This window comes from Scyliorhinus torazame, chromosome 12, assembly GCF_047496885.1.
Source record: "Scyliorhinus torazame isolate Kashiwa2021f chromosome 12, sScyTor2.1, whole genome shotgun sequence".
Taxonomy (NCBI): Eukaryota; Metazoa; Chordata; class Chondrichthyes; order Carcharhiniformes; family Scyliorhinidae; genus Scyliorhinus; species Scyliorhinus torazame.
In genome coordinates this window covers 73916607-73942434 of record NC_092718.1, presented here as the reverse complement: position 1 = coordinate 73942434, position 25828 = coordinate 73916607, and the positions used below count along the sequence as shown (strand labels likewise).

The following is a 25828-nucleotide window of genomic DNA, read 5'->3' as shown; positions in this document are numbered from 1 at the left end:
GACATCACGTACCCTTGCACCTGGGAGGCAACATACCAAACGTGAGTCTCTCTCGCTCCCACAAAATCTCTTATCTGTGCCCCTGACTATCGAGTCCCCAATTACTAATGCTCTGCTCCTCTCCCCCCTTCCCTTCTGAGCAACAGGGACAGACTCCGTGCCAGAGGCCCGTACCCCATGGCTTACCCCTGGTAAGTCCCCCCTCCCAAAGTATCCAAAGCGGTATACTTGTTACTCAGGGGAACGACCGCAGGGGATCCCTGCACTGACTGCTTCTTCCCAGTCCCTCTTACAGTTACCCATCTATCTCCAATCTTTGGTGTAACTAATTCCCTGAAGCTGCTATCTATGACCCCCTCTGCCTCCCGAATGATCCGAAGTTCATCCAACTCCAGCTCCAGTTCCCTAGCTCGGTCTTGGAGGAGCTGGAGATGGCTGCACTTCCTGCAGGTAAAATCAGCAGGGACACTAACGGCATCCCTCACCTCAAACATCCTGCAGGAGGAACATAGCACTCCCTTCCCTGCCATCCCTCTAACCTCCAACCAAGATCTGGTTAATAAATAAATAATTTAAAAAAATATATATATATATAATATAATAATAATATAATATGGCACTTACCTCACACCAATGGGTCTTATTATTAGGTTAGTGGAGGAGGGTGGGTGGGAGACACTACACGTGTAGTGTCTCGGGTTTCCTCACCACCAGAATTTATTGGTTGGAGGGGTGGGGGGGGATGGGCCTTCCCAGAAGTCCGCGGGTCGAACTTCCGGTTCCCGCCTTATCTTAAAAAAAAAACAGAAAAGAAGAACAGAAACGGGACCAGGTAAGTGTTTTTAAAGTAAAAACTTACCTCCCAGAAGGCCCTTGCGCACCGCTCCCGCCGAAATCCAAAGTGGGGAGACAAATATCAGCGGGAAGCTAAAACAGAGGGTTGTGGTGTGATGCATTTGGGCAGAAGGGCAAGAGGCAACATCGGCTAAATGTCTCTGAAGGGGCCTGGGGACGGGGGGGACGGGACGGGGGGGGGCGGTGGTCACTGGGCACATATCTTCTGGAGGTGGCCAGACACATTGAGAGAGCGGCCAGCAAAGCTAATCATGGCCTTCACTCACAGAGGGGGTTGAATAACGGCTAAGCCTCTACACAGCTCTGGTGAGGGCCCAACTGGAGGATCCCATCCAGTTCTGGCTTTCCAGGAATGATGTGAGGGGCCCTCGAGAGGGCCGCGGAGGGAGATTTACCAGAGTAGTTGCAGCGGTGAGTGGACTCCAGCTCCCGAGGTTAGAGTTGGAGCAGCTGGGGTTGTTCTCCTTGGGGCAAAGGAGATTGAGGGGAGATGTTTGATCGAGAAGATTATTGGATGATTCGACCAGATAGACAAAGAAAGGGTGTTGGTGCAAGGACTGGCCCGGGGCGGGGGGGGGGGGTGGGGGGGGGGGGGGGTTCTAACGTGAACAAAGTCATATCCAGAAAGCAAATATTACCCCATGTCATTGGGCTGTAGGATGGATTGAGAGCTGTCTGTTTTTCCTTCCTTTCTTGTTGTTTAGTTGGGAATAGTAATTAAGGGTATTGTATTTACTGTGTTCAGTAGTGCTGTTTTAGGGGTCATTGTAAGCTGTTTTCGGGTGTGTTGTTAAAGAATTTAATATTGTATTAATAATAAAGTTTTGTTTTAAAGTCCCAAATCCCTATTTCTAAGTTCAAAAGGGGAAAATTATTTCCGCACAGTCTTTTAAAAATATATTTTTATTGTGGCACTTTGTACATACGTGAAACACAACCAAAACCAGAATAAGAACAAACAGCAAACCTCATAACAAATAAACAACACTCAACTGGCCCACACACCCTGCCATTCCTCTCGACCCATCCTGCGTCCCCATTTTAACCCCTTTGTTTCCCCTCCCCCCCCCCATTCCTACCACCTCCCCCGCCTCCCCTCATCCTCTGCTGACATCTTAACTGACATTCGCCTGAGGAAGGTGCAGTGCTCCGAAAGCTAGTGTTTGAAACAAACCCTAGTTTGGTGTTGTAAGACTTCTTACTGTGCTTACCCCAGTCCAACGCCGGCATCCCCACACCATGGCTACCATCGACACCACAAACTGCCGGCTCAAAGTTGAGAGGATCTCCAGGAAGATCGCGCATATAGACACTGACGTTAAGTTTCTACAAAGATGCAAGAAAGCAGACAAGATCCCGAAAGGGCTACAGATCACAAACCCACTCAAGTCGACCGACAACACAGACTACGCTGAGAGACTCTGCCGTCGCACCTCTCTCACACTCCTCATTCACCTCGTACGCCAGCTCTACAGCAGACAACGCAACCTGGAAACCAAGATAAAGGCCATATTCTCAACTTGCGCTCAGGACGCAGCAGACCAGCTGCGGGACACCGCCAAACAGATGAGACAACGATACTATGCCGCCCATATGCACACCAAGAACAGGAAGTTTGAGAAACTCTGCATCACCACCAGCAGCAACCAAACCTCCCCGGTACCACAGTAGAAAACAATACAGGGAAATGTATTGTCAACTTGTCAGACTACACCCTTCAACCAGACAAAATCGAAGTCCTCAGCAGAGGGCTCAATTTCTGCACCACCACCAAAATGGACCCCATCAGTCTCGCGGCAGACACGGAGGAATTCATCAGGAGAATGAGGCTCCGGGAATTCTTCCACAAACCCCAAGAGGCCGACAGCAAACACAAGGAACAATGAACCGGAACAGCAGACCGAGAGATCTGCGGTGCGGCAACCGAAGAGGAAAGAGTCGAATTGGACCCCTCCGGAAGGCCGCTGCCTTAGACTCGACATGTATGCTCAAGCCGTCAGGAGTTGCGTCAATGCCAGATTCATCAGTCGCATTCACAAGACAGCCCCAAACGTCACCCAAGCACAACGCAATGCCATCCGCGCTCTCAAGACCAACCGCAACATTGTCATCAAACCAGCAGACAAAGGAGGGGCCACCGTCATACTGAACAGAACGGACTACTGCAAAGAAGTGTACCGACAACTCAACAACCAGGAACACTACAGACAGTTACTCGCAGATCCGACCAAGGAACACATCCACCAACTCAACAGACTTATCAAGACCTTGGATCCAGACCTTCAGAGCACCCTACGTGCTATCATCCCACGTACTCCCCGCATTGGAGATCTCTATTGCCTCCCGGAAATACACAAGGCCAACATACCAGGCCGTCCTATTGTTTCAGGCAATGGGACTCTGTGTGAGAACCTCTCTGGCTACATCGAGGGCATCTTGAAATCCATCGTACAAGGTACGTCCAGCTTCTGTCGCGACACGACGGACTTCCTACAGAAACTCAGCACCCATGGGCCAGTTAGAACATAGAACATAGAACAATACAGCGCAGTACAGGCCCTTCGGCCCACGATGTTGCACCAAAACAAAAGCCATCTAACCTACACTATGCCATTATCATCCATATGTTTATCCAATAAACTTTTAAATGCCCTCAATGTTGGCGGGTTCACTACTGTAGCAGGTAGGGCATTTCACGGCCTCACTACTCTTTGCGTAAAGAACCTACCTCTGACCTCTGTCCTATATCTATTACCCCTCAGTTTAAAGTTATGTCCCCTCGTGCCAGCCATATCCATCCGCGGGAGAAGGCTCTCACTGTCCACCCTATCCAACCCCCTGATCATTTTGTATGCCTCTATTAAGTCTCCTCTTAACCTTCTTCTCTCCAACGAAAACAACCTCAAGTCCATCAGCCTTTCCTCATAAGATTTTCCCTCCATACCAGGCAACATCCTGGTAAATCTCCTCTGCACCCGCTCCAAAGCCTCCACGTCCTTCCTATAATGAGGTGACCAGAACTGAACGCAATACTCCAAATGCGGCCGTACCAGAGTTCTGTACAGCTGCAACATGACCTCCCGACTCCGGAACTCAATCCCTCTACCAATAAAGGCCAACACTCCATAGGCCTTCTTCACAACCCTATCAACCTGGGTGGCAACTTTCAGGGATCTATGTACATGGACACCTAGATCCCTCTGCTCATCCACACTTTCAAGAACTTTACCATTAGCCAAATATTCCGCATTCCTGTTATTCCTTCCAAAGTGAATCACCTCACACTTCTCTACATTAAACTCCATTTGCCACCTCTCAGCCCAGCTCTGCAGCTTATCTATATCCCTCTGTAACCTGCTACATCCTTCCACACTATCGACAACACCACCGACTTTAGTATCGTCTGCAAATTTACTCACCCACCCTTCTGCGCCTTCCTCTAGGTCATTGATAAAAATGACAAACAGCAACGGCCCCAGAACAGATCCTTGTGGTACTCCACTTGTGACTGTACTCCATTCTGAACATTTCCCATCAACCACCACCCTCTGTCTTCTTTCAGCTAGCCAATTTCTGATCCACATCTCTAAATCACCCTCAATCCCCAGCCTCCGTATTTTTTGCAATAGCCTACCGTGGGGAACCTTATCAAACGCTTTGCTGAAATCCATATACACCACATCAACTGCTCTACCCTTGTCTACCTGTTCAGTCACCTTCTCAAAGAACTCAATAAGGTTTGTGAGGCATGACCTACCCTTCACAAAGCCATGCTGACTATCCCTGATCATATTATTCCTATCTAGATGATTATAAATCTTGGGCGTCATTCTCCGACCCCCCGCCGGGTCGGAGAATGGCCGTTGGCCGCCGTGAATCCCGCCCCCGCCCCCGCCGAAGTCTCCGAAGGGAGAAAAGTCGGCGGGGCGTTAATGGCGCCGCTGCGGCGGAGAATGTCACGGGTCTGCGCAAGGCAGCCGATTTTCGGCCTGCCGATATTCTCCCTTCCGGATGGGCCGAAGTCCCGTCGACGTGATGACCGTTCACGTCGACGTGAATCAAACCTCCTTTTCATCGGCGTGACCCGGTGCTCCAGGCTCACGCCGACCAGCGAGGAGGTGAGTGACGGCCTGGGGGGTTGGCTCTGGGCAGGAAATGGCGTGGCCGCAGACTGATTGCCTGAGGAGAGGTGTGTCTCGGCTTGTGTGTGTGTGCGGCGGGGGGGGGGGGGGGGTGGTTAGAGTAGGCTGGGCTCCGGGGGAGTGCCGGGAGGGGGTCCGTGCCGGGGTGGAGGTTGGGGGTTGTGGAGGGGGTCCGTGCCGGGGTGGAGGTTGGGGGGGGGGGTCCGTGCTGGGGTGGAGGTTGGGGGTTGGGGAGGGGGTCCGTGCCGAGGTGGAGGTTGGGGAGGGGGTCCGTGCCGGGGTGGAGGTTGGGGAGGGGGTCCGTGCCGGGGTGGAGGTTGGGGGGGGGGTCCGTGCTGGGGTGGAGGTTGGGGGGGGGTCCGTGCCGGGGTGGAGGTTGGGGGTTGGGGAGGGGGTCCGTGCCGGGGTGGAGGTTGGGGGGGGGTCCGTGCTGGGGTGGGTGTTGGGGAGGGGGTCCGTGCCGGGGTGGAGGTTGGGGGGGGGGGGGTCCGTGCCGGGGTGGGTGATGGGAGGGCAAATGAGTTGGTCCACCTGGCCAGGTGCCAGCCTCCAACAGTTGGACCCATGCGGTCCATGCCACCTGGCTGGGGGGAGGAGGGGATATGGGCAATGATGACATGTCGTCGTTCCCCTCCCCCCCACCAGGCCGTCATGTTTTCAGACCAACCAGCGATGTTGGCCGCCGTGGTGGCAGCCGCTCATGTCTATGTTGCCCTGGATGAGGAGGAGGAGGAGGAGGAGGAGGAGGAGCGTGCCAGAGAGGCGGCGCAGGCTGCCGCAGAGGGGCAGGCGGCAGCCGCCGAGGCTGGAGGGACACCTGACCGACAGGACGAGGAGGGGGAGGAGGACGTCGCGGCCCCACGGCAACGGAGGCACCCGAGGGCGCCCCGTGTGTACCGGCCCCGGCAGTCATACCAGGACCTCACGGACCAGGAATGCAGGAGGAGACTCCGGATGAGCCAGGAAACCGTGGCACACATCTGCCACCTGCTGGCACACCTGTCACCGCGTGGCACTGGCGGGGGGACACCCTCTCCCCGTGTCCGTCAAGGTTACGGTGGCCCTGAACTTTTATGCAACGGGGTCATTCCAGGCACCGAGTGGGGACCTGTCCGGCATATCGCAGACATCGGTGCATCGGTGCATCCGGGCAGTGACAGATGCCCTTTATGCCATGGCGCACCGCTACATCCGCTTCCCCGTGGACCGGGCCAGCCAAGATGCCCGGGCCGTGGGCTTCTCTGCCGTTGCCGGGTTCCCCATGGTCAAGGGCGCGATCGATGGGATGCACGTCGCCGTGCGGCCACCTGCAGATAACAGGGCCGTGTTCACTAATAGGAAGGGGACCTATTCGATGAACGTACAGGTGGTCTGCGACCACCGCATGATGATCCTGCACGTCTGCGCCCGTCACCCAGGCAGTGTACACGACTCATTCGTGTTGTCGCGGTCATCCATCCCCGGCATGTACGAGGGACGCCATCCCCGGCTGAGGGGCTGGTTGCTGGGCGACAGGGGCTACCCATTGCGATCGTGGCTGATGACGCCTATACGGAGGCCACGCAATGAGGCGGAGAACCGCTACAATGATGCCCATGTAGCGACAAGGGGAGTGATCGAGAGGTGCTTTGGCGTGCTGAAGATGCGTTTCAGGTGCCTGGACCTCTCTGGGGGCGCCCTCCAGTATCGGTCAGATAGGGTCGGCCGCATCATTGTGGTGTGCTGCGTCCTGCACAACATAGCCCAGCAGAGGGGCGATGTGCCGCAGGCAGAGGAGGGCGGAGTGGAGGAGCAGCAGGAAGAGGCCCAGTCCTCCCCAGATGAGGGAGATGGGGGAAATGGTCAGGGCAGACGGGGTAGACACAGACGGGTGGCTGTCCACCGTTACCGGCTGGCCCAGCGGGCACGGGACAGACTGATAGACGCCCGCTTCACTGACTAGATGGGCGTGGGAATCGGGTAGTATGGCCACAGACCACACACCATGACAACAGCCGACCACCCACACCCCCCACCCATCCACCCACCCGCAGTAGTGCTGCCCCGGGTAGTGCTGCCCCGGGTAGTGCTGTCCCGGGTAGTGGTGTCCCGGGTAGGGGTGTCCTGGGTAGTGGTGTCCCGGGTAGGGGTGTCCTGGATAGTGGTGTCCTGGGTAGTGGTGTCCTGGCTCGGATGTGACGGGGGCCTGTGGCTGCCCCCCTCATCGCTGGGTGGTCGCTCCCGCACGTGACGGGGGTGTCGTCTCCCTGTTGCTCCAGGTCTCTCCGTCTCCCGTGGTCTCCGAGGGGCATCCTGCGGGCGTCGCATGCTGGAGGGTTCGGGTCTCTCCGTCTCCCGTGGTCTCCGAGGGGCATCCTGCGGGCGTCGCATGCTGGAGGGTTCGGGTCTCTCCGTCTCCCGTGGTCTCCGAGGGGCATCCTGCGGGCGTCGCATGCTGGAGGGTTCGGGTCTCTCCGTCTCCCGTGGTCTCCGAGGGGCATCCTGCGGGCGGTCTGCATCTGCGGGGATGGGTGCCTGGACGTTTGGTCCTGCGATACACAATGAAGCATGCATGGTTAGACATCAGGCAGTGATCAGGTGATACGGGAGAGGGGGATATAGGGTAGGGGGGATATGGGGACGGGCTGTTGGTGGCTCACTTGCTCGTGGGGCCCCGACCTCTGCATCAGCAACCTCCCGGTCCTCAGGTCCGCCAGCCAGTTCCAGGGCCCTTTCCTCGTGTACGGTCAGTGGCCTCTCATCAGCGGGCCCTCCTCCAGTCCTCACATGCTCCCTATTGTTGTGTGCGCGCTTCTCCTGGGGGGGGGGGGGGTGGCAGGGGTAAAAGGCAACAGTGTTAGGCAGGTATATGAATGCACGCCATCGGTTGCGCGTGCATTGCAGAGGTTAAGGTTAGGGCTGGATTCACTTGGGGATATGGGGGAGGGGGGATATGGGGGATATGGGGAGGGGGGATATGGGGGATATGGGGGAGGGGGGAATATGGGGGATATGGTGGAGGGGGGATATGGGGGATATGGGGGAGGGGGGATATGGGGAGGGGGGATATGAGGGAGGGGGGATATGGGGGAGGGGGGATATGGGGGAGGGGGGATATGGGGAGGGGGGATATGGGGAGGGGGGAATATGGGGGAGGGGGGATATGGGGGATATGGGGGAGGGGGATATGGGGGAGAGGGATATGGGGGATGGGGGATATGGGGGAGGGGGGATATGGGGGAGGGGGGAATATGGGGGATATGGGGGAGGGGGGATATGGGGGAGGGGGGGATATGGGGGAGGGGGGGATATGGGGGAGGGGGGGATTTGGGGGAGAGGGGATATGGGGGATATGGGGGACGCTCACCCTGCCTGCTCTGACGAGGTCGTTCACCTTCTTGTGGCACTGGGTGCCTGTCCGTGGTGTTAGGGCCACAGCGGTGACGGCTTCTGCCACCTCCCTCCACAGACGCCGGCTGTGGCGTGGGGCAACTCTGCGGCCGTGCCCGGGATACAGGGCGTCCCTCCTCTGCTCCACCGCATCCAGGAGCGCCTCCACATCGCGTGACTCGAACCTCGGGGGTGAGCGACGGCCAGCCATCAAGTCCGGTGTTGCGGTCGGCTGTTCCGGTCGGGTGGGGGGGAGCTGCGCGGCCTTATGAGCCGTCACTCCGTGCAGCGCGTATGACGCTGCACGGCGTGAACCACTGCGCAAGCGCGGATCCCGTTACGTCGCTGCTAGCCCATTTCGGGCCGCAGACTATCGGCCCATTTTTATGACGTGACGCAAGTGGGATTTGCGCCGTTTTTTGCGCCGATCGGCGGAGTTTCCGCCGATAACGGAGAATTTCGCCCCTTGTCTCTTATAATCCCCTCCAAGACTTTACCCACAACAGACGTGAGGCTCACCGGTCTATAGTTGCCGGGGTTGTCTCTGCTCCCCTTTTTGAACAAAGGGACCACATTTGCTGTCCTCCAGTCCTCTGGCACTATTCCTGTAAAACCAGGAACATTCCTCGTCACAATGGACGTCTCGGCACTCTACACCAGCATCCCCCATGACGACGGCATTGCTGCAACAGCCTCAGTACTCAACACCGACAACTGCCAATCTCCAGACACAATTCTGCAACTCATCCGCTTCATTCTGGATCACAACGTCTTCACCTTCGACAACAAGTTCTTCATCCAGACGCACGGAACAGCCACGGGGACCAAATTTGTACCTCAATATGCCAACATCTTCATGCACAGGCTTGAACAAGACCTCCTCACTGCACGGGCTCTTCAACCGACGTTATACACCAGATATATCAATGGCATTTTTTTCCTTTGGAAAGAAATCTTACAACACCAGGTTAAAGTCCAACAGGTTTGTTTCAAACACTAGCTTTCGGAGAGCTGCTCCTTCCTCAGATGAATGAAGAGGTAGGTTCCAGAAATATATATATAGACAAATTCCAAGATGCAAGACAATGCTTAGAATGCGAGCATTTGCAGTTAATTAAGTTTTTACAGATCCAGAGATGGGGTAATCCCAAGTTAAAGAGGTGTGAATTGTCTCAAGCCAGGACAGTTGGTAGGATTTCGCAAGCCCAGGCCAGATGGTGAGGGATGAATCCCAGGTCCCGGTTGAGGCCGCACTCATGTGTGCCGAACTCCACATGGAATGGGGAGAATGAGGGACTCGCTCCAACGGTGAGTGGGGAGAATGAGGGGCGGGATTCTCCCCTACCCGGTGGGGTGGGGGGGGTTCCGGCGTAATGGAGTGGCGGGAACCACTCCGGCGTCACGCCGCCCCAAAGGTGACCACGCCAGCCGGCGCCAAAAGGACTTTGGCGGGCGACGCATGCGCGGGAGCGTCAGCGGACATTCACGGCATCCCCGCGCATGCGCAGTGGAGGGGGTCTCTTCCGCCTCTGCCATAGTGGAGACCATGGCAAAGGCGGAAGAAAAAGAGTGCCCCCACAGCACAGGCCCGTCCACCGATCGGTGGGCCCCGATCACGGGCCAGGCCACCGTGGGGGGCCAGGTAGCCCCGCGACCCCCCCAGGACCCCGGAGCCCGCCTGCGCCGTCTGCTCACGCCAGTATGGTAGGTGGTTCAATCCACGCCGGCTGGCGAGGGTTGGCAGCAGCGGGACTTCGGCCCATCGCGGGCCGGAGAATCGCCGGGGGGAGCCTGCCGACCAGCGCGGCGCGATTCCCACCCCCGCCGACCCGCCCCCGCCGATTCTCTGGTGGCGGCGAATTCGGGACACGGTGGGGGCGGGATTCATGCCAGCCACCGGCGGGGGGGTCGGAGAATCGCGCCCCATAGACTCAATCCCACAGGGAGTGGGGAGAATGAGGGACTCTCCCACGGCGAGTGGGGAGAATGAGGGACTCTCCCATGACGAGTGGGGAGAATGTGGGACTCGCACCCACAGGGAGTGGGGAGAATGTGGGACTCGCACCCACAGGGAGTGGGGAGAATGTGGGACGCTCCCATGACGAGTGGGGAGAATGTGGGACTCGCACCCACAGGGAGTGGGGAGAATGTGGGACTCGCACCCACAGGGAGTGGGGAGAATGTGGGACGCTCCCATGACGAGTGGGGAGAATGTGGGACTCGCACCCACAGGGAGTGGGGAGAATGAGGGACTCTCCCATGACGAGTGGGGAGAATGAGTGACTCGCTCCAACGGTGAGTGGGGAGAATGTGGGACTCAATCCCACAGGGAGTGGGGAGAATGAGGAACTCTCCCAAGGCGAGTGGGGAGAATGTGGGACTCAATCCCACAGGGAGTGGGGAGAATGTGGGACTCAATCCCACAGGGAGTGGGGAGAATGAGGGACTCAATCCCACAGGGAGTGGGGAGAATGTGGGACTCAATCCCACAGGGAGTGGGGAGAATGAGGGACTCAATCCCACAGGGAGTGGGGAGAATGAGGAACTCTCCCAAGGCGAGTGGGGAGAATGTGGGACTCAATCCCACAGGGAGTGGGGAGAATGTGGGACTCAATCCCACAGGGAGTGGGGAGAATGAGGGACTCAATCCCACAGGGAGTGGGGAGAATGAGGAACTCTCCCAAGGCGAGTGGGGAGAATGTGGGACTCAATCCCACAGGGAGTGGGGAGAATGAGGGACTCGTCCTGCACATGGAGTGGTTGACGTGAATAGTGTTGATGTGTTTCAGGGGAGAAGATGGATAAATACATGAGGGAGAGAGGAATAGGATAATTGTGATGTGAATTCCCTGTACATGCACGCTGCAGAACCTGTGATTATTCTGTGAAAATTGCAACATGTAAAAAATGTCATCCAAAACCCAAGAGTTTCCTTATCACTGACTGCCAGGTGGTGAACTGGGTGGGACAAACCCTCTTACGCACAAACCACAGAGCGTGGGGGACATTTTCAATGCCTTTGGCATCAATACTAGCATCAGGAGGAGGTTAAAACTGGAACACAGCCTGCAGTATAATCTGATCGGCGTTACCCCAGGTATCGTCACTCCCCATTGCAGCCATGATTAGATATGTCCCTGAGTTAGGGCTTATTAACGGGACTGAGCTATTGATACATAAGTTTCCAGGAGATGCTAAGTTGGTGGGGTAAAGAGGGGGCTGAGTGACTGGGATAACATCAGAACTGATGCCAGCAACATGTCCCCAGTCTAATCTTCGAGGGTTCAGGAACAGCGATTGCACCAATTTATATTTATATGGCACCTCCCACCAGCCCCAAGTGCCTGACAAGAGTGTGACACACAATAAAAGTTGAATAGATTACCAAAAGCTCGGTCAAAGAGGCCCGCCTTAAAGTAGAGACAGAAAAAGAGAGAGGGGGAGAAGTTTAGCGAGGGTCTTAAAGAGCTCAGAGCCCACAAGGCAGCTGATGGCACGGCCACCAATGGAATCAGCAGGGATGCTCGAGAGGCCGGAATTCAAGGAGTGCAGAGATATCGGATGGTTGTAGGGGGCTGGAGGAGGTGACAGAGATCAGGAGGGTTATAGGGGTTTGGAGGAGGTTACAGAGATAGGGAGGGTTGTAGGGTGCTGGAGGAGGTTAAAAGGATAGGGAGGATTGTATGGTATGGAGTAGGGCACAGAGGGAGGCATGGTGGCACAGTAGTTAGCACTGCTGCCCTCACAGCGCATGGGCCCGAGGTCGATTGTCATCTCGGGTGACTGTCGGTGTGGAGTTTGCACGGTCTCCCCGTATCTGTGTGGGTTTCCTCCGGGTGCTCCGGTTTCCTCCCACAGTCCAAGGTGAAAATATGAACTCCTAGCTATGTAGGGTGCTCAAGCATCAACGTGGACATCGAGCGGGTGGCCCAGCGCTGTGTCCAGTGTCAGACACGCCAGACATTGCCTCCTGCAGCCCCGCTCCAACCGTGGGAATGGCCATGTCGGCCGTGGTCTCACCTCCATATAGATTTAGCGGGCCCTTCCAGGGGGCAATGTTCCTCGTCCTCGTCCATGCCCACTTCAAGTGGGTGGAGCTCCTCAAGGTACAGGCGACGATGGCCCGGGCCACCATAGAGAAACTCAGGCACATTTCAGCGCACATGGCATTCCCGAAGTGCTGGTATCAGTCAATGGTATGGTGTTTACGAGTGCAAAGTTTGCGACATGAGTGGATGCCAATGGGATCGGTCACGTGAGGAATGCCCATACCACCCAGCTTCGAATGGGTTGGCCAAGTGGGCAGTATGACGACCCTGCATGCCACGACGGGCATCGTGCCAGCCGTGATGCCGATGGGTCGCCTCCTCCGCACCTATTTGAGTCTCGTCTTTCAGGATATTGGCGGGAAAGTCCGCCATGCTCAGGACCAAACAGAGGCAAGACGCTGGCCGCCACAAGCCACTGCATGAGTTCACCCCAGGAAAGGCAGTACATGCCTGGAAATCTGGTGACAGGGCATGTGGATCCCGGGCATCGAATTGGTGAAAACAGGTCGGGTAGCTTACCAAATAGGGACACAGGGGCATGAGTCTAATCGCCACATGGACCATCTCTGAATCCGCACGCCGGATACTCCAGCCATACTGGCCACTGATTCTGACCTGCCAGCGCTGCCACCTTCACTAATGCCCCGGCCACCCCTGTGGCCGCCACCGCCCCGGTTCCGCCAGTTGCCGAGGTTCCGGAGGGCATTTCTGAGGACACTGAGATGCCGCACAAACAACCAACTTTGCAACTGAGATGGACATTCTGACACCGCTGGAGTCGCCCGTGCCAGTAACACCGCCGCCACCCAGATGCTTGTCACGCAAAAGCCGCTTACCAGCCTGACATACGTCTTCCTGACCCGGCACGCTCAGCGCCTGAACGCCGTCCATAGGCGAAACAGTCAAAAGGCCCGGCGAACTTGCCCAAGGAAGAGGACATTGCTCTGGACTTGGGGGGAGGAGTGATATAACCCCAATAGAGGTCCCGGTATTAGGAGCATACAGCATCCCCTGACCGCCTCGGAATATGAACTTCCCCTTTAAGGAGGCAGAGCTTCCACTTCGGGCCAGTTTATCTCAGTGGGCTAGACAGCTGGGGCGAAATTCTCCATTATCGGCGCGATGTCCGCCGACCGGCACCACAAACGCCGCAAATCAGTCGGGCATCGCGCCGGCCTAAAGGTGTGGAATCCTCCGCACCTTGGGGGGCCGAGCCCTAACCTTGAGGGGCTAGGCCCGCGCCGGACTGATTTCCGCCCCGCCAGCTGGCGGAAAAGGCCTTTGGTGCCCCACCAGCTGGCGCGGAAATGACATTGCCGTGTGGCGCATGCGCGGGAGCGTTAGCGGCCGCTTACGGCACCCCCGCGCATGCGCTGTGGAGGGGGTCTCTTGCGCCTCCGCCATGGTGGAGACCGCGGCGAAGGCGGAAGGAAAAGAGTGCCCCCACGGCACAGGCCCGCCCGCGGATCGGTGGGCCCTGATCGCGGGCCAGGCCACCGTGGAGGCACCCCCCGGGGCCAGATCGCCCCGCATCCCCCCCAGGACCCCGGAGCCCGCCCGCGCCGCCTTGTCCCGCCGGTAAGAGAGGTGGTTTAATCCACGCCGGCGGGGCAGGCATTCTAGCAGCGGGACTTTGGCCCATCCGGGCCGGAGAATCGCGGAGGGGGGGCCCGCCAACCGGCACGTCGCGATTCCCGCTCCCGCCGAATCTCCGGTGCCGGAGAATTCGGCAACCGGCGGGGCGGGATTCACGCCAGCCCCCGGCGATTCTCCGACCCGGCGGGGGGTCGGAGAATCTCGCCCCTGGTTTGTCATGCAGAACAAGGCCAGCAGCTTGGGTTCAATTCCCGTACCGGCTTACCCGAACAGGCGCCGGACTGTGGCGACTGAGGACTTTTCACAGTAACTTCATACTTGTGACAATAAAAGATTATTATTAACAAGGACAGCTCCAACTGGGATAAAAACCCTGGGCTGGGTGACGGTTGGGGAAGGAGACCCTCAGGCAAGTGGAGAGGTTTTGACATTGTTTTTAATAATTGTTTTTAATAAACCTTGTTCATTAATTTCTACTGTTGTCTATGCACCCTGCTTACATGAAATGAAAATCGCTTATTGTCACGAGTAGGCTTCAATGAAGTTACTGTGAAAAGCCCCTAGTCGCTACATTCCGGCGCCTGTTCAGGGAGGCTGGTACGGGAATCGAACCGTGCTGCTGGCTTGCATTGGTCTGCTTTCAAAGCCAACTATTTAGCCTAGTGTGCTAAACCAGCCCCTGCATGGATTCAACACGGGGTTAGCTACAGAGTAAAGCTACCAGCTCCCTCTACACTGTCCCCATCAAACACTCACAGGACAGGTACAGCACGGGGTTAGATACAGAGTAAAACTCCCTCTACACTGTCCCCATCAAACACTCCCAGGACAGGTACAGCACAGTGTTAGATACAGAATAAATATCCTTCCACACTGTCTCCATCAAACACTCCCAGAACAGGAACAGCACGGGGTTAGATACAGAGTAAAGCTTCCGCTGCACTGTTCCCATCAAACACTCCCAGGGCAGGTACAGCACGGGGTTAGATACAGAGAAAATCTCCCTCTACACGGTGCCCATCAAACAGTCCCAGGACAGGTACAGCACAGTGTTAGATACAGAATAAATATCCTTCCACACTGTCTCCATCAAACACTCCCAGAACAGGAACAGCACGGGGTTAGATACAGAGTAAAGCTCCCTCTACACGGTGCCCATCAAAAACTCCCAGGACAGGTACAGCACGGAGTTAGCTACAGGGTAAAGCTCCCTCGACACTGTCCCCATCAAACACTCCCAGGACGGGTACAGCACATGGTTAGATACAGAGTAAAGCTCCCTCTACACTGTTGTAAGGTTTTCGGGCAATTCGGCCCTTTTGGAGAAACTCAGAGACTGTAAACTGACTTTCCAGGCAAGGGAACAGAACCAGTTTTCCCAGCAGGCTTGGCCCGCTGAGCTGAGTGGGAACATAAGCACATAAATATTTACAAACACCCCCCTAGGAGCTACAAGGAAGAAGGAGCCAGACAACAAGATAACATCAAGACACAGACAAAGGGGCACGGGAATACACAGGAGGCTTGCATGCAAGCAGGACAATGGGATGGTCATAGCCCCATGCAAATGTAAATGACCTGGCCTCCACCAGAGCAGAATCCAATCAACACCCCATCAACATAGCAGCATCTCCGGAGCAGATGGAAGTCTTTGAAAATCTTCAAGGGAGCTCAACCTCGTTATCTCAAAAAAACAGACTGGAGGCGGACCTAGGGGAGGTACTCCCATCTCGACAGGTCTGACCGGCTCAAAGGGGGCGGGACCAGCGGGAACTTTAAAACTTACCTTTTCAATGCAAAAGGGGCTGGCCGATCACAGAACAAAGCCAGGTATAACTATATAAAAGGGGCTGTGTTTTCGAGTAGGGGCTCTTCGTTCGTGACTCGACCTCTGCACCCCTGACTTGACCTCTGCAGCCTGTGACCGTAAGTACTCCACAGCAGCTTACGAAACTCCCTTGACTTTAATAGTGGTTGAGGCTTTGGGGAAGGGAACTTGTTTTTGTGCCTTGTGATATTGCTAAAAGCTATGTAAGCATAAGAATTTTCGTTGTGTCCGCTAGATTACTTTTGAATAGACATAGTGTATATTAGAGCATAAGATTGTATTGTGTTTCTTCTGTTTGATGATTTTGACCTGGGTTTTACAATAAACCTTGATTTGATGACAATTGGAGTCGTTTAAATTCTTCAATCTTTCACCAGCGACCTCTGACCAAGTCATTGTTAAAATACTCCTCACCTTAATTCCGGGTTCAGGAATCGAGGGTCATCTTGAGCGATTCACTCAGGACAGACTGCTGGTTAGGGAATAAACAGCAGTGTCCTATTCTCTCTCTTGGGAAAGCTACTCTAGTGGAGTAGGAACCGGGTGGCTGTTGCACCACCGGCAAGAGAGAGAATCACCTGGGTATTGGTAGGGGTCTGGAGATCTGTGTGATATAAGTCTCAGGCTGTCGGTCAGGAATAAACGGCAGGCTTGAATCAGTGCTCTCTTCAGTGGAAGTGTCCCAGTGCGACATCCCCTGGCCTCTGAAGTTTCAGTGCCAGCTGGAGAGAGACACACACAGATATTCAAACCCCAGATATCGGCCCAGTAGTGGAGTAGCGGAGATGGCACCCTCTACAATGGCGACCGGGGCAGGAGCCCGGTGGTTTGGAGTATGTGACTTGGCAGAGGGGGTGAGGCAACGAAGCAAAATGGAGGAGAGAATATCCTCGTATTTGTGGCAAAAGGTCAACCTCACCAAACCTTGGGTTTCAGAATTAATCAATGCGGAGCAACCGGTAATGGCAGCGGCTGCATGGACAGACAGTAAGGCGCACAAAAGGCACTTGGAGAAGGCAGTTTGGCTGGTTTGCCTGTCCGAGCAGGTAGTCAAAACAGAGGATAGGGTCGAAGAGTTAGAGCAGGAGTTGAGAGAAGTGAGGGCCAGCGCAGGGGACAGCGCTAGCGCAGCGGAACTACTGCGGGAAGAAATGGCAGAAATGAAACAGGAAAGCGAGTCTAACCGGTGTGAGAAGGACTATCTCCACTGCCAGATAGTGGAGGGTAAAGAAAAGGAACGGAGGCTCCAGGAACTCTATGCTCGGAGTACAGAGCAGTGTAGGAAGCTGGAGGGGAAGTTCCGGGACATCCAGGCAGCGTACCGAGTGGCTCGCGAGGAAGTAGGGGACTGTGCCCATGGGCCGTGCCAGGCACGAATAACGGAGTTGGAGGAGGCCTTGTCCAAGGTCAGGGGACAGATACACCTGGTAGGTCCAGGGGGGTCCCCAAGGGGCAAGGTGCTCCTCGCAGCGGATGATTCCCCACAGGCCAAGGGGAAGAGACCGCCTCCTGAGGCACCGGGATCGTGCTCGGGTCGGCAGGCGGGGAACGGACTGCACGTTCAGGGGCAAGTCCAAGGGGGGTCGGCAGGGTACCCCCAGCTGGCGGCGTGTCCGCCTGGTTTCGTATGTGGGTCCCCATGGGATGGGGACAGACCGCTGCCTGGGATGCCGGTGATGGGGCCGGGTCAGCAGGTAGGGTTTGGACCGCCCGGTCAGGGGCAGGTCCAAGGGGGGTCAGTGGTGTATCCCCAGATAGCGGCGTCTCCTATATGGGTAGCTAGCCCGGGGACAGGGGGGCTACCCAACGAGGCAGGAGAGCTGGACAGTGGGGAGGAGGAGCAGGAACCCCAGGTAGGGCAGATGTGCCCTGTCAGGCAAAGGAGGTATGGTCCCCCGGCGGGGATGGCAAATAGGGGACCGGTTGAGGGCGACATTATCGTTCCTCATGGGGCATCCGCGCTCAGGGGGATGGTGGCCCACGTTCCCAGACTAACTCCAAAGGGGGATCCGTCGCTGCATTTTATGGAGGTGGAACAGGCTGCCAACATCAATGACTGCGACGAAGGGGAGCAAATAAAGATGCTCCTGATAACCCTAGATGCCCAGCTATGCAGGACAGTGACCTCTGGGAATGGGGGAAGACCTGACACCTGGGCGGCAGCACAGACTGCTGTTCTGGAGGCAATGGGCTTGAATCTGGGGAGCCCTTTCATGAGGGTGGGGGAAACCAAGCAGCAACCAGGGGAATCTCCCACCATGTTCGCAGACAGACTGTGGACTGTCTATATGGAGGCATGCGGGATTCAAGCGGATAGACGGAATTTAGGGGAAAGAACCGCCCACTGGCTGAAGACCCTAGTTGCCAATTGTCTCCCTAACGTTAGGGCAAAAGCCGAACACTGGTTCGACCCGCAGACCCCGGCCCTTAACGAGGAAGAGGTCCTCAGGAAACTTACCCTCGCATATCGTAATGGGGAGAGGGGTGAGGACAAGCCCCTTAAGGGTAGGTTGCATGAAATCGCGCCAGCAGCCCCTAAGAGAGAGTGGAAGCATGAGGGCACCCGGACCTCCGACGAGAAACCGGTATGCTACGGGTGTGGGAAGGCCGGGCATTTCAAGAGGGAATGTAAAAACCCTAGCAAGCAGGAGAGGGCTCCCGCAGTAGAGAGTCAGACCCCGGCGGCAGGAGCAGCTGCCCCGGAAACCTTCGAGGTAAAGAAACTTTTAGCCTTTTTGCAGAGCCTAGCAGCTGGGTCGGGACAGGTGGCAATGGCAACGGGCCAGGGCCTGCCCGCACCCACACCACAAGAACCCGTATGACTACCCAGGGAGCAGCCTCAGGAAAAAGGGAGCGCAGGGGTAGTTCTAGCCCCAGACCCTGGTCCGGTCCAGGTGCAGGGTCCCATTCTGGAGGCTGCCTCAGGGGCTATTTGCAGTTTAAATCCCTTAAGGTGGGACCCATGCGAACGCCACATCAGTCAATTTAAATTGTTCCACCCCATAAGGACAAAAAAGAGCAAGGTGGGGGGAAGACGGGGGGTGGTAGTGGAGAAACCCCCCGTAGAATTAACGACGGTGGGGGAGGTCCCTGACTCCACGGTCACACAACCGGTGACAAGGTGCTGTCCCGAAGGGGCAGTCCCAAAGAAACCGACCGTGCTGCAAGCACCCAGCCCAGGGACAGTAAGGATTCCCAAGCCCTTACCTGTGGGTCAGGTAGCCTGCCTTAGTATAGAGGCTAAGGAGGCGGAGGAAGTGAAGGTATCACCTTGGGCTTGGGAACCAGTCGGGGGACGAGGGAGCAATCGGGTCTCCAAGCCCCCGGTAAGATGGTCCCCATCACACCTCCCTGTCACCCGGTCCCGCAGTAAGGGGGCCCGAGTGGAAGGGAGCGATGAGGGATCACCGAACCCTGTTGGGAAAGGAGAGGCAAGGGGCAGCCCGAACCCCCGGGAGGGGACGGTCTGGCCCGAGCCATTGGACCAAACAGGTGAACTGCCCCAGTTTAGCGGGGCACAGTTTTAATTTGGCCACCCGGAGACGGGTGGCATTGTATATAGCATTCCCCCCCTGTTAGTTCTAATTAGTGTGTAGTTGTGTGTGAAGTATTTAGGATCGTGGGAACACAGAAGCGCCTGGTGCAAGGGTAAAATGACGAAGCACCAGGCACTAGGACCCTGGTGCAGCCGGGCTGTAAAACACAGAACCCCAGACAGGCTGCGGCAACTTCAAAGCAGGAGCTGCTGCTGCCACCGGATAGCGGCAGGCACTAGGACCCTGGGGAGCCGGGCTGTAAACACAGAACCCCAGACAGGCTGCGGCAACTTCAAAGCAGGAGCTGCTGCCGCCACCGGATAGCACCCATGCACTTCAAGGTAGGTAGGGCTGTAGAGGCAAGAATGTGTTTTGTTTTTACAGATGGGGCACCCGACGATGTGGAGTTTGCTGATCTCGGCGATGGTGGGACCGGGAGAACTCCGCAGAGGCGAGACAGAAGAGTCCTTCGACTGACCGGGTTAGGGTGACTGAGGGCAGGCGGGTGTGTTCAACCTGTGAGGGGGACGTTCCTTTGGGGAGACGGTGGTGGCCCAGGAAGCTGAGGCTGGACATGAGGGATCGGTCCTCGGACTGGGAACGGACTGGACAACACCTAACGGACCATCACGGGGTCACCGGGTAGGATCACCGTTTGCGGGGATAAGGGGCGGGCTTCTGACCAGGGCATTTATTTGTGTTCATGGGGATCTACCAAGGCATGTCCACAAGGGGCATTAATCACTTTGTAAGGTGGTGGCAGAACCCAGGGAACGGGATAAATTGACCGCAGTGGGGAGGGATGTGTAACGCCCAGGGAAGGGATGACTGTAGAAGCGACCGAACTGCTGGTTCAGGTAAAGCGACCCCTGCCCACAGCCCAACCGATCGACCCTCACAACTGTCCGATCACCACCAGGGGGGAGCCTGAGAATGGTTTAGTGTTTGCCCCCACAAAGGAAATGTTGTACAGGGGGTACATTATGCTGCCGCCTCAGTTGGACTAAACCTTTCAGCTGCAGGTATCGACGATGGAGGATAAATGAAGAGCCCTCAACGGGAAGAAGCGAAGTGCAGCCAAGAAAGGAGGATCCTTGATGAAATAAACAGATGCAATTGTAAATAGTTGTATGGATTCGCGGGTCCCAGTTACTTGACTGGGATATATGTACAGGGACCCTTACGTTTGGGGTTCCGGTGAAATGTGTACTTGAGTGTGATATATGTACAGGGACCCTTACGTTTGGGGTTCCGGTGAAATGTGTATATGTTACTGTCTGCTTGAATTAAGTATGGTCTTGTCTTTCCCTTTCATTGAAATCAGGGGTAGCCTAGATTAAGGGAACTGTCTTGGGACTTGTAGTTTCGCATGTTGTTGGGGGGGGGGACCTACGGTCCACACAAAAGGAAATAATTGCCCTTCACCTGTGTCGATACGGTCCAAGCAGGTAGGGACGTATCGAAGGGGCATCTGTAAGGTTTTCGGGCAATTCGGCCCTTTTGGAGAAACTCAGAGACTGTAAACTGACTTTCCAGGCAAGGGAACAGAACCAGTTTTCCCAGCACGCTTGGCCCGCTGAGCTGAGTGGGAACATAAGCACATAAATATTTACAAACACCCCCCTAGGAGCTACAAGGAAGAAGGAGCCAGACAACAAGATAACATCAAGACACAGACAAAGGGGCACGGGAATACACAGGAGGCTTGCATGCAAGCAGGACAATGGGATGGTCATAGCCCCATGCAAATGTAAATGACCTGGCCTCCACCAGAGCAGAATCCAATCAACACCCCATCAACATAGCAGCATCTCCGGAGCAGATGGAAGTCTTTGAAAATCTTCAAGGGAGCTCAACCTCGTTATCTCAAAAAAACAGACTGGAGGCGGACCTAGGGGAGGTACTCCCATCTCGACAGGTCTGACCGGCTCAAAGGGGGCGGGACCAGCGGGAACTTTAAAACTTACCTTTTCAATGCAAAAGGGGCTGGCCGATCACAGAACAAAGCCAGGTATAACTATATAAAAGGGGCTGTGTTTTCGAGTAGGGGCTCTTCGTTCGTGACTCGACCTCTGCACCCCTGACTTGACCTCTGCAGCCTGTGACCGTAAGTACTCCACAGCAGCTTACGAAACTCCCTTGACTTTAATAGTGGTTGAGGCTTTGGGGAAGGGAACTTGTTTTTGTGCCTTGTGATATTGCTAAAAGCTGTGTAAGCATAAGAATTTTCGTTGTGTCCGCTAGATTACTTTTGAATAGACATAGTGTATATTAGAGCATAAGATTGTATTGTGTTTCTTCTGTTTGATGATTTTGACCTGGGTTTTACAATAAACCTTGATTTGATGACAATTGGAGTCGTTTAAATTCTTCAATCTTTCACCAGCGACCTCTGACCAAGTCATTGTTAAAATACTCCTCACCTTAATTCCGGGTTCAGGAATCGAGGGTCATCTTGAGCGATTCACTCAGGACAGACTGCTGGTTAGGGAATAAACAGCAGTGTCCTATTCTCTCTCTTGGGAAAGCTACTCTAGTGGAGTAGGAACCGGGTGGCTGTTGCACCACCGGCAAGAGAGAGAATCACCTGGGTATTGGTAGGGGTCTGGAGATCTGTGTGATATAAGTCTCAGGCTGTCGGTCAGGAATAAACGGCAGGCTTGAATCAGTGCTCTCTTCAGTGGAAGTGTCCCAGTGCGACATCCCCTGGCCTCTGAAGTTTCAGTGCCAGCTGGAGAGAGACACACACAGATATTCAAACCCCAGATATCGGCCCAGTAGTGGAGTAGCGGAGATGGCACCCTCTACACTGTCCCCATCAAAAACTCCCAGGACGGGTACAGCACATGGTTAGATACAGAGTAAAGCTCCCTCTGCACTGTCCCCATCAAACACTCCCAGGACAGGTACAGCACGGGGCTAGATACAGAGTAAAGCTCCCTCTACACTGTCCCCCATCAAACACGCCCAGAACAGGTACAGCATGGGGTTAGATACAGAGTAAAGCTCCCTCTACACTGTCCCCATCAAACACTCCCAGGCCTGTTACAGCACAGGGTTAGATGCAGAGTAAATCTCCCTCTACACTGTCCCCATCAAACACTCCCAGGACAGGTACAGCACGGGGTTAGATACTGTGGTAGTATGTATTGGGGGTCATGTGGGACTGGAAGCCCTAATGTCATTGGCTGACAGATCCCTGGTTCTGGTTGGCCGTTGACCTCTAGCTCCGCCCTGGAGGCGGAGTATAAGAAGCCGGAGTCTTCCCCCGCAGGCCAGTTTACTATCGAGCTGCGGGGGAACAGACACGCTTAATAAAGCCTCATCGACTTCACTCTATTCGTCTCACGGAGTCTTTGTGCGCTACAATTTATTAAGCGTGCCTAGAAAGGACTATGGAGCTCAGGATCATTCCGGAATGCCTGAGGATCAGCCCCCACGCAGTGAACGCGGCAGCAGCCTTCAAGCACTGGCAGACTTGCTTCGAGGCCTACCTCAGAACGACCACCGGCCGGGTCTCAGAAGACCAAAAACTGCAGGTCCTGCACTCGAGGGTGAGCACGGAGATTTTCTCCCTCATCGAAGACTCGGAGGATTTCCAGACGGCGTTCGCAGCACTAAAAAGTCTCTATGTCCGCCCAGTTAACCAAGTCTACGCTCGCTACCAGCTCGTGACGAGACGGCAAGCTCCCAGAGAATCGATGGACGAATTCTACGCCGCGCTGCTGATTTTGGGACGAGCCTGCAGCTGCCCGTCGGTGAACGCAAACGAACACACGGACATGTTAATGCGCGATGCTTTTGTGGCAGGTATGCAATCCTCCCAAATCCGCCAAAGACTTCTAGAAAAAGAGTCGCTAGGACTCTCAGAGGCACGGGCCCTAGCAGCCTCCCTAGACGTGGCCGCGCGTAATACCCGCGCCTACTGCCCCGACCGCGCGGCAACCCATTGGGCCCCGTACGTACCAGTCGCGGCAAACCCCCTACCCACCCCCCCCCGGACACCCCACAGGCTTGCGCGGTCCAAACGCCGAGTCGCACCGGGGGCGCCCGCTGTTATTTCTGCGGCCAGGCGAAACACCCCCGGCAGCGCTGCCCGGCCCGCACAGCTATCTGCAAATGCTGCGGGAAAAAGGGCCGTGATGCGGTTGTGTGCCGGTCCCGCGAGGTCGCCGCTGTCCCGGGAGCACAGGGAGCCCTGCAAGCAGTTTACGCGCCCCAACCCCCCCAGCACGCCATGTACGACCCGCAGGCGCAGCCGCTCTGGGTCCCGACCACCGCGGTCCCGGGAGAACTGGGAGCCCTGCACGCCGCTTACGCTCCCCAACCCCCCTCCCCGCAGCCCATGTATGACCCGCCGCCGGCGCTACCGCTTTGGGTCCCGGCCAACACTCTCCACGGAGAGGAGGGAGTTTTGCGCGAGTAAAGCTCCCTCGACACTGTCCCCATCAAACATTCCCAGGGCAGGTACAGCACGGGGTTAGATACAGAGTAAAGCTCCTTCTACACTGTCCCCATCAAACATTCCCAGGACAGGTACAGCACAGGGTTAGATACAGAGTAAAGCTCCCTCTACACTGTCCCCATCAAACACTCCCAGGACAGGTACAGCACGGGGTTAGATACAGAGTAAAGCTCCCTCTGCACTGTCCCCATCAAACACTCCCAGGCCAGATACAGGAGGGGCTAGATACAGAGTAAAGCTAAAGGAGGATTTGGTGAAATCTCCCTGCCATATGTTAAGTGATATTTTAAAAGTGAAAGTGACATTTTAAAATTAATCCTTTTTCCAAGAACATGGGAAGAAATTGAAAGATAAGGTAGAAGAAATAATTACATTGTAATTTTTAGTAAGATATTTGCAGCAAATACATTTTTTAACCTGAACCTTTTTTGGACTTGAACACTGCACCATGAAACCTGCCCTGAGCAATGTGACGAGCTTACCACTTCGAGACAGAGTGACACAGAAGATGATCCCAAGCAGCGTCCTCAACCCAGCCATCGTGTCAGACTTTCAACTGAAGTGATCTAGAACCGTCTCCCTCCTCTCCTGGGCGCAGTTGTGTCCCTGCTCTCGTGGATCCTGTTCAGCCGCTGCGTCAGTTGGCACAGTTTGCAAACCGGTCCCTTTATCAGCTTGAGGCACTATCCAACATTTCAAGTTGTGGGCGTAACCAGGCACTATCCAACATTTCCAGTTGTGGGCGTAACCCACGCAGACACGGGGAGAACGTGAAGACTCCGCACAGACAGTGACCCAGCGGGGAATCGACTTTGGGACCCTGGCACTGTGAAGCCACAGTGCTAGCCACTTGTGCTACCTATAGACAGGCTCAGGAAATGGACAAAGGTGGAAGAATTGTGAAGTAGAGTGCAGTTATCCCCAAAAAAACCAGAATGGCTTTTCCTAACCAGTCAGAGATTGAAAAGTGTTGACACTTTGAGGCTGCTTCCTGTTTAGTCGACCCGCGGACGTCTGGGAAGACCCTCACCAATAAATTCTGGTGGAGAGGAAACCCGAGACACTACACGTGTAGTGTCTCCCACCCGCCCTCCTCCTCTAACCTAATAATAAAACCCATTGGTCTGAGGTAAGTACCATATTTTTATTATATTATTATTTTTTATAAAAATTTAATTTAGTTGTTAGCCAGATCTTGGTAGAAAGTTAGAGGAATGGCAGGGAAGGGAGTGCAATGTTCCTCCTGCAGGATGTTTGAGGTGAGGGATGCAGTTAGTGTCCCTGCTGATTTTACCTGCAGGAAGTGCTGCCATCTCCAGCTCCTCCAAGACCGAGTTAGGGAACTGGAGCTGGAGTTGGAAGAACTTCGGATCATTCGGGAGGCAGAAGGGGTCATAGATAACAGCTTCAGGGAATTAGTTACACCAAAGATTGGAGATAGGTGGGTAACTGTAAGAGGGACTGGGAAAAAACAGTCAGTGCAGGGATCCCCTGCGGTCGTTCCCCTGAGAAACAAGTATACCGCTTTGGATACTTGTGGGGGGGACGACTTACCAGGGGTAAGCCATGGGGTACGGGCCTCTGGCACGGAGTCTGTCCCTGTTGCTCAGAAGGGAAGGGGGGAGAGGAGCAGAGCATTAGTAATTGGGGACTCTATAGTCAGGGGCACAGATAGGAGATTTTGTGGGAGCGTGAGAGACTCACGTTTGGTATGTTGCCTCCCAGGTGCAAGGGTACGTGATGTCTCGGATCGTGTTTTCCGGGTCCTTAGGGGGAGGGGGAGCAGCCCCAAGTCGTGGTCCACATTGGCACCAACGACATAGGTAGGAAAGGGGACAAGGATGTCAGGCAGGCTTTCAGGGAGCTAGGATGGAAGCTCAGAACTAGAACAAACAGAGTTGTTATCTCTGGGTTGTTGCCCGTGCCACGTGATAGTGAGATGAGGAATAGGGAGAGAGAGCATTTAAACACGTGGCTACAGGGATGGT

The 25828-nt window shown here is 55.4% G+C and overlaps 1 protein-coding gene across 2 annotated transcripts in view; it reads right to left on the bottom strand.

Moving 5' to 3' along the window:
- Window positions 1-24456, bottom strand: part of LOC140386483 (uncharacterized) — a 95494-nt gene extending 71038 nt beyond the window's left edge. For both annotated transcript variants that reach the window (XM_072468869.1, XM_072468870.1), the window contains exon 1: window positions 24323-24456. In XM_072468869.1, the coding sequence (XP_072324970.1) occupies window positions 24323-24380 (58 nt within the window). In that variant the 5' untranslated portion in view covers window positions 24381-24456. The remainder of the gene's footprint in view (window positions 1-24322) is intronic.
- Window positions 24457-25828: the final 1372 nt, after the last annotated feature.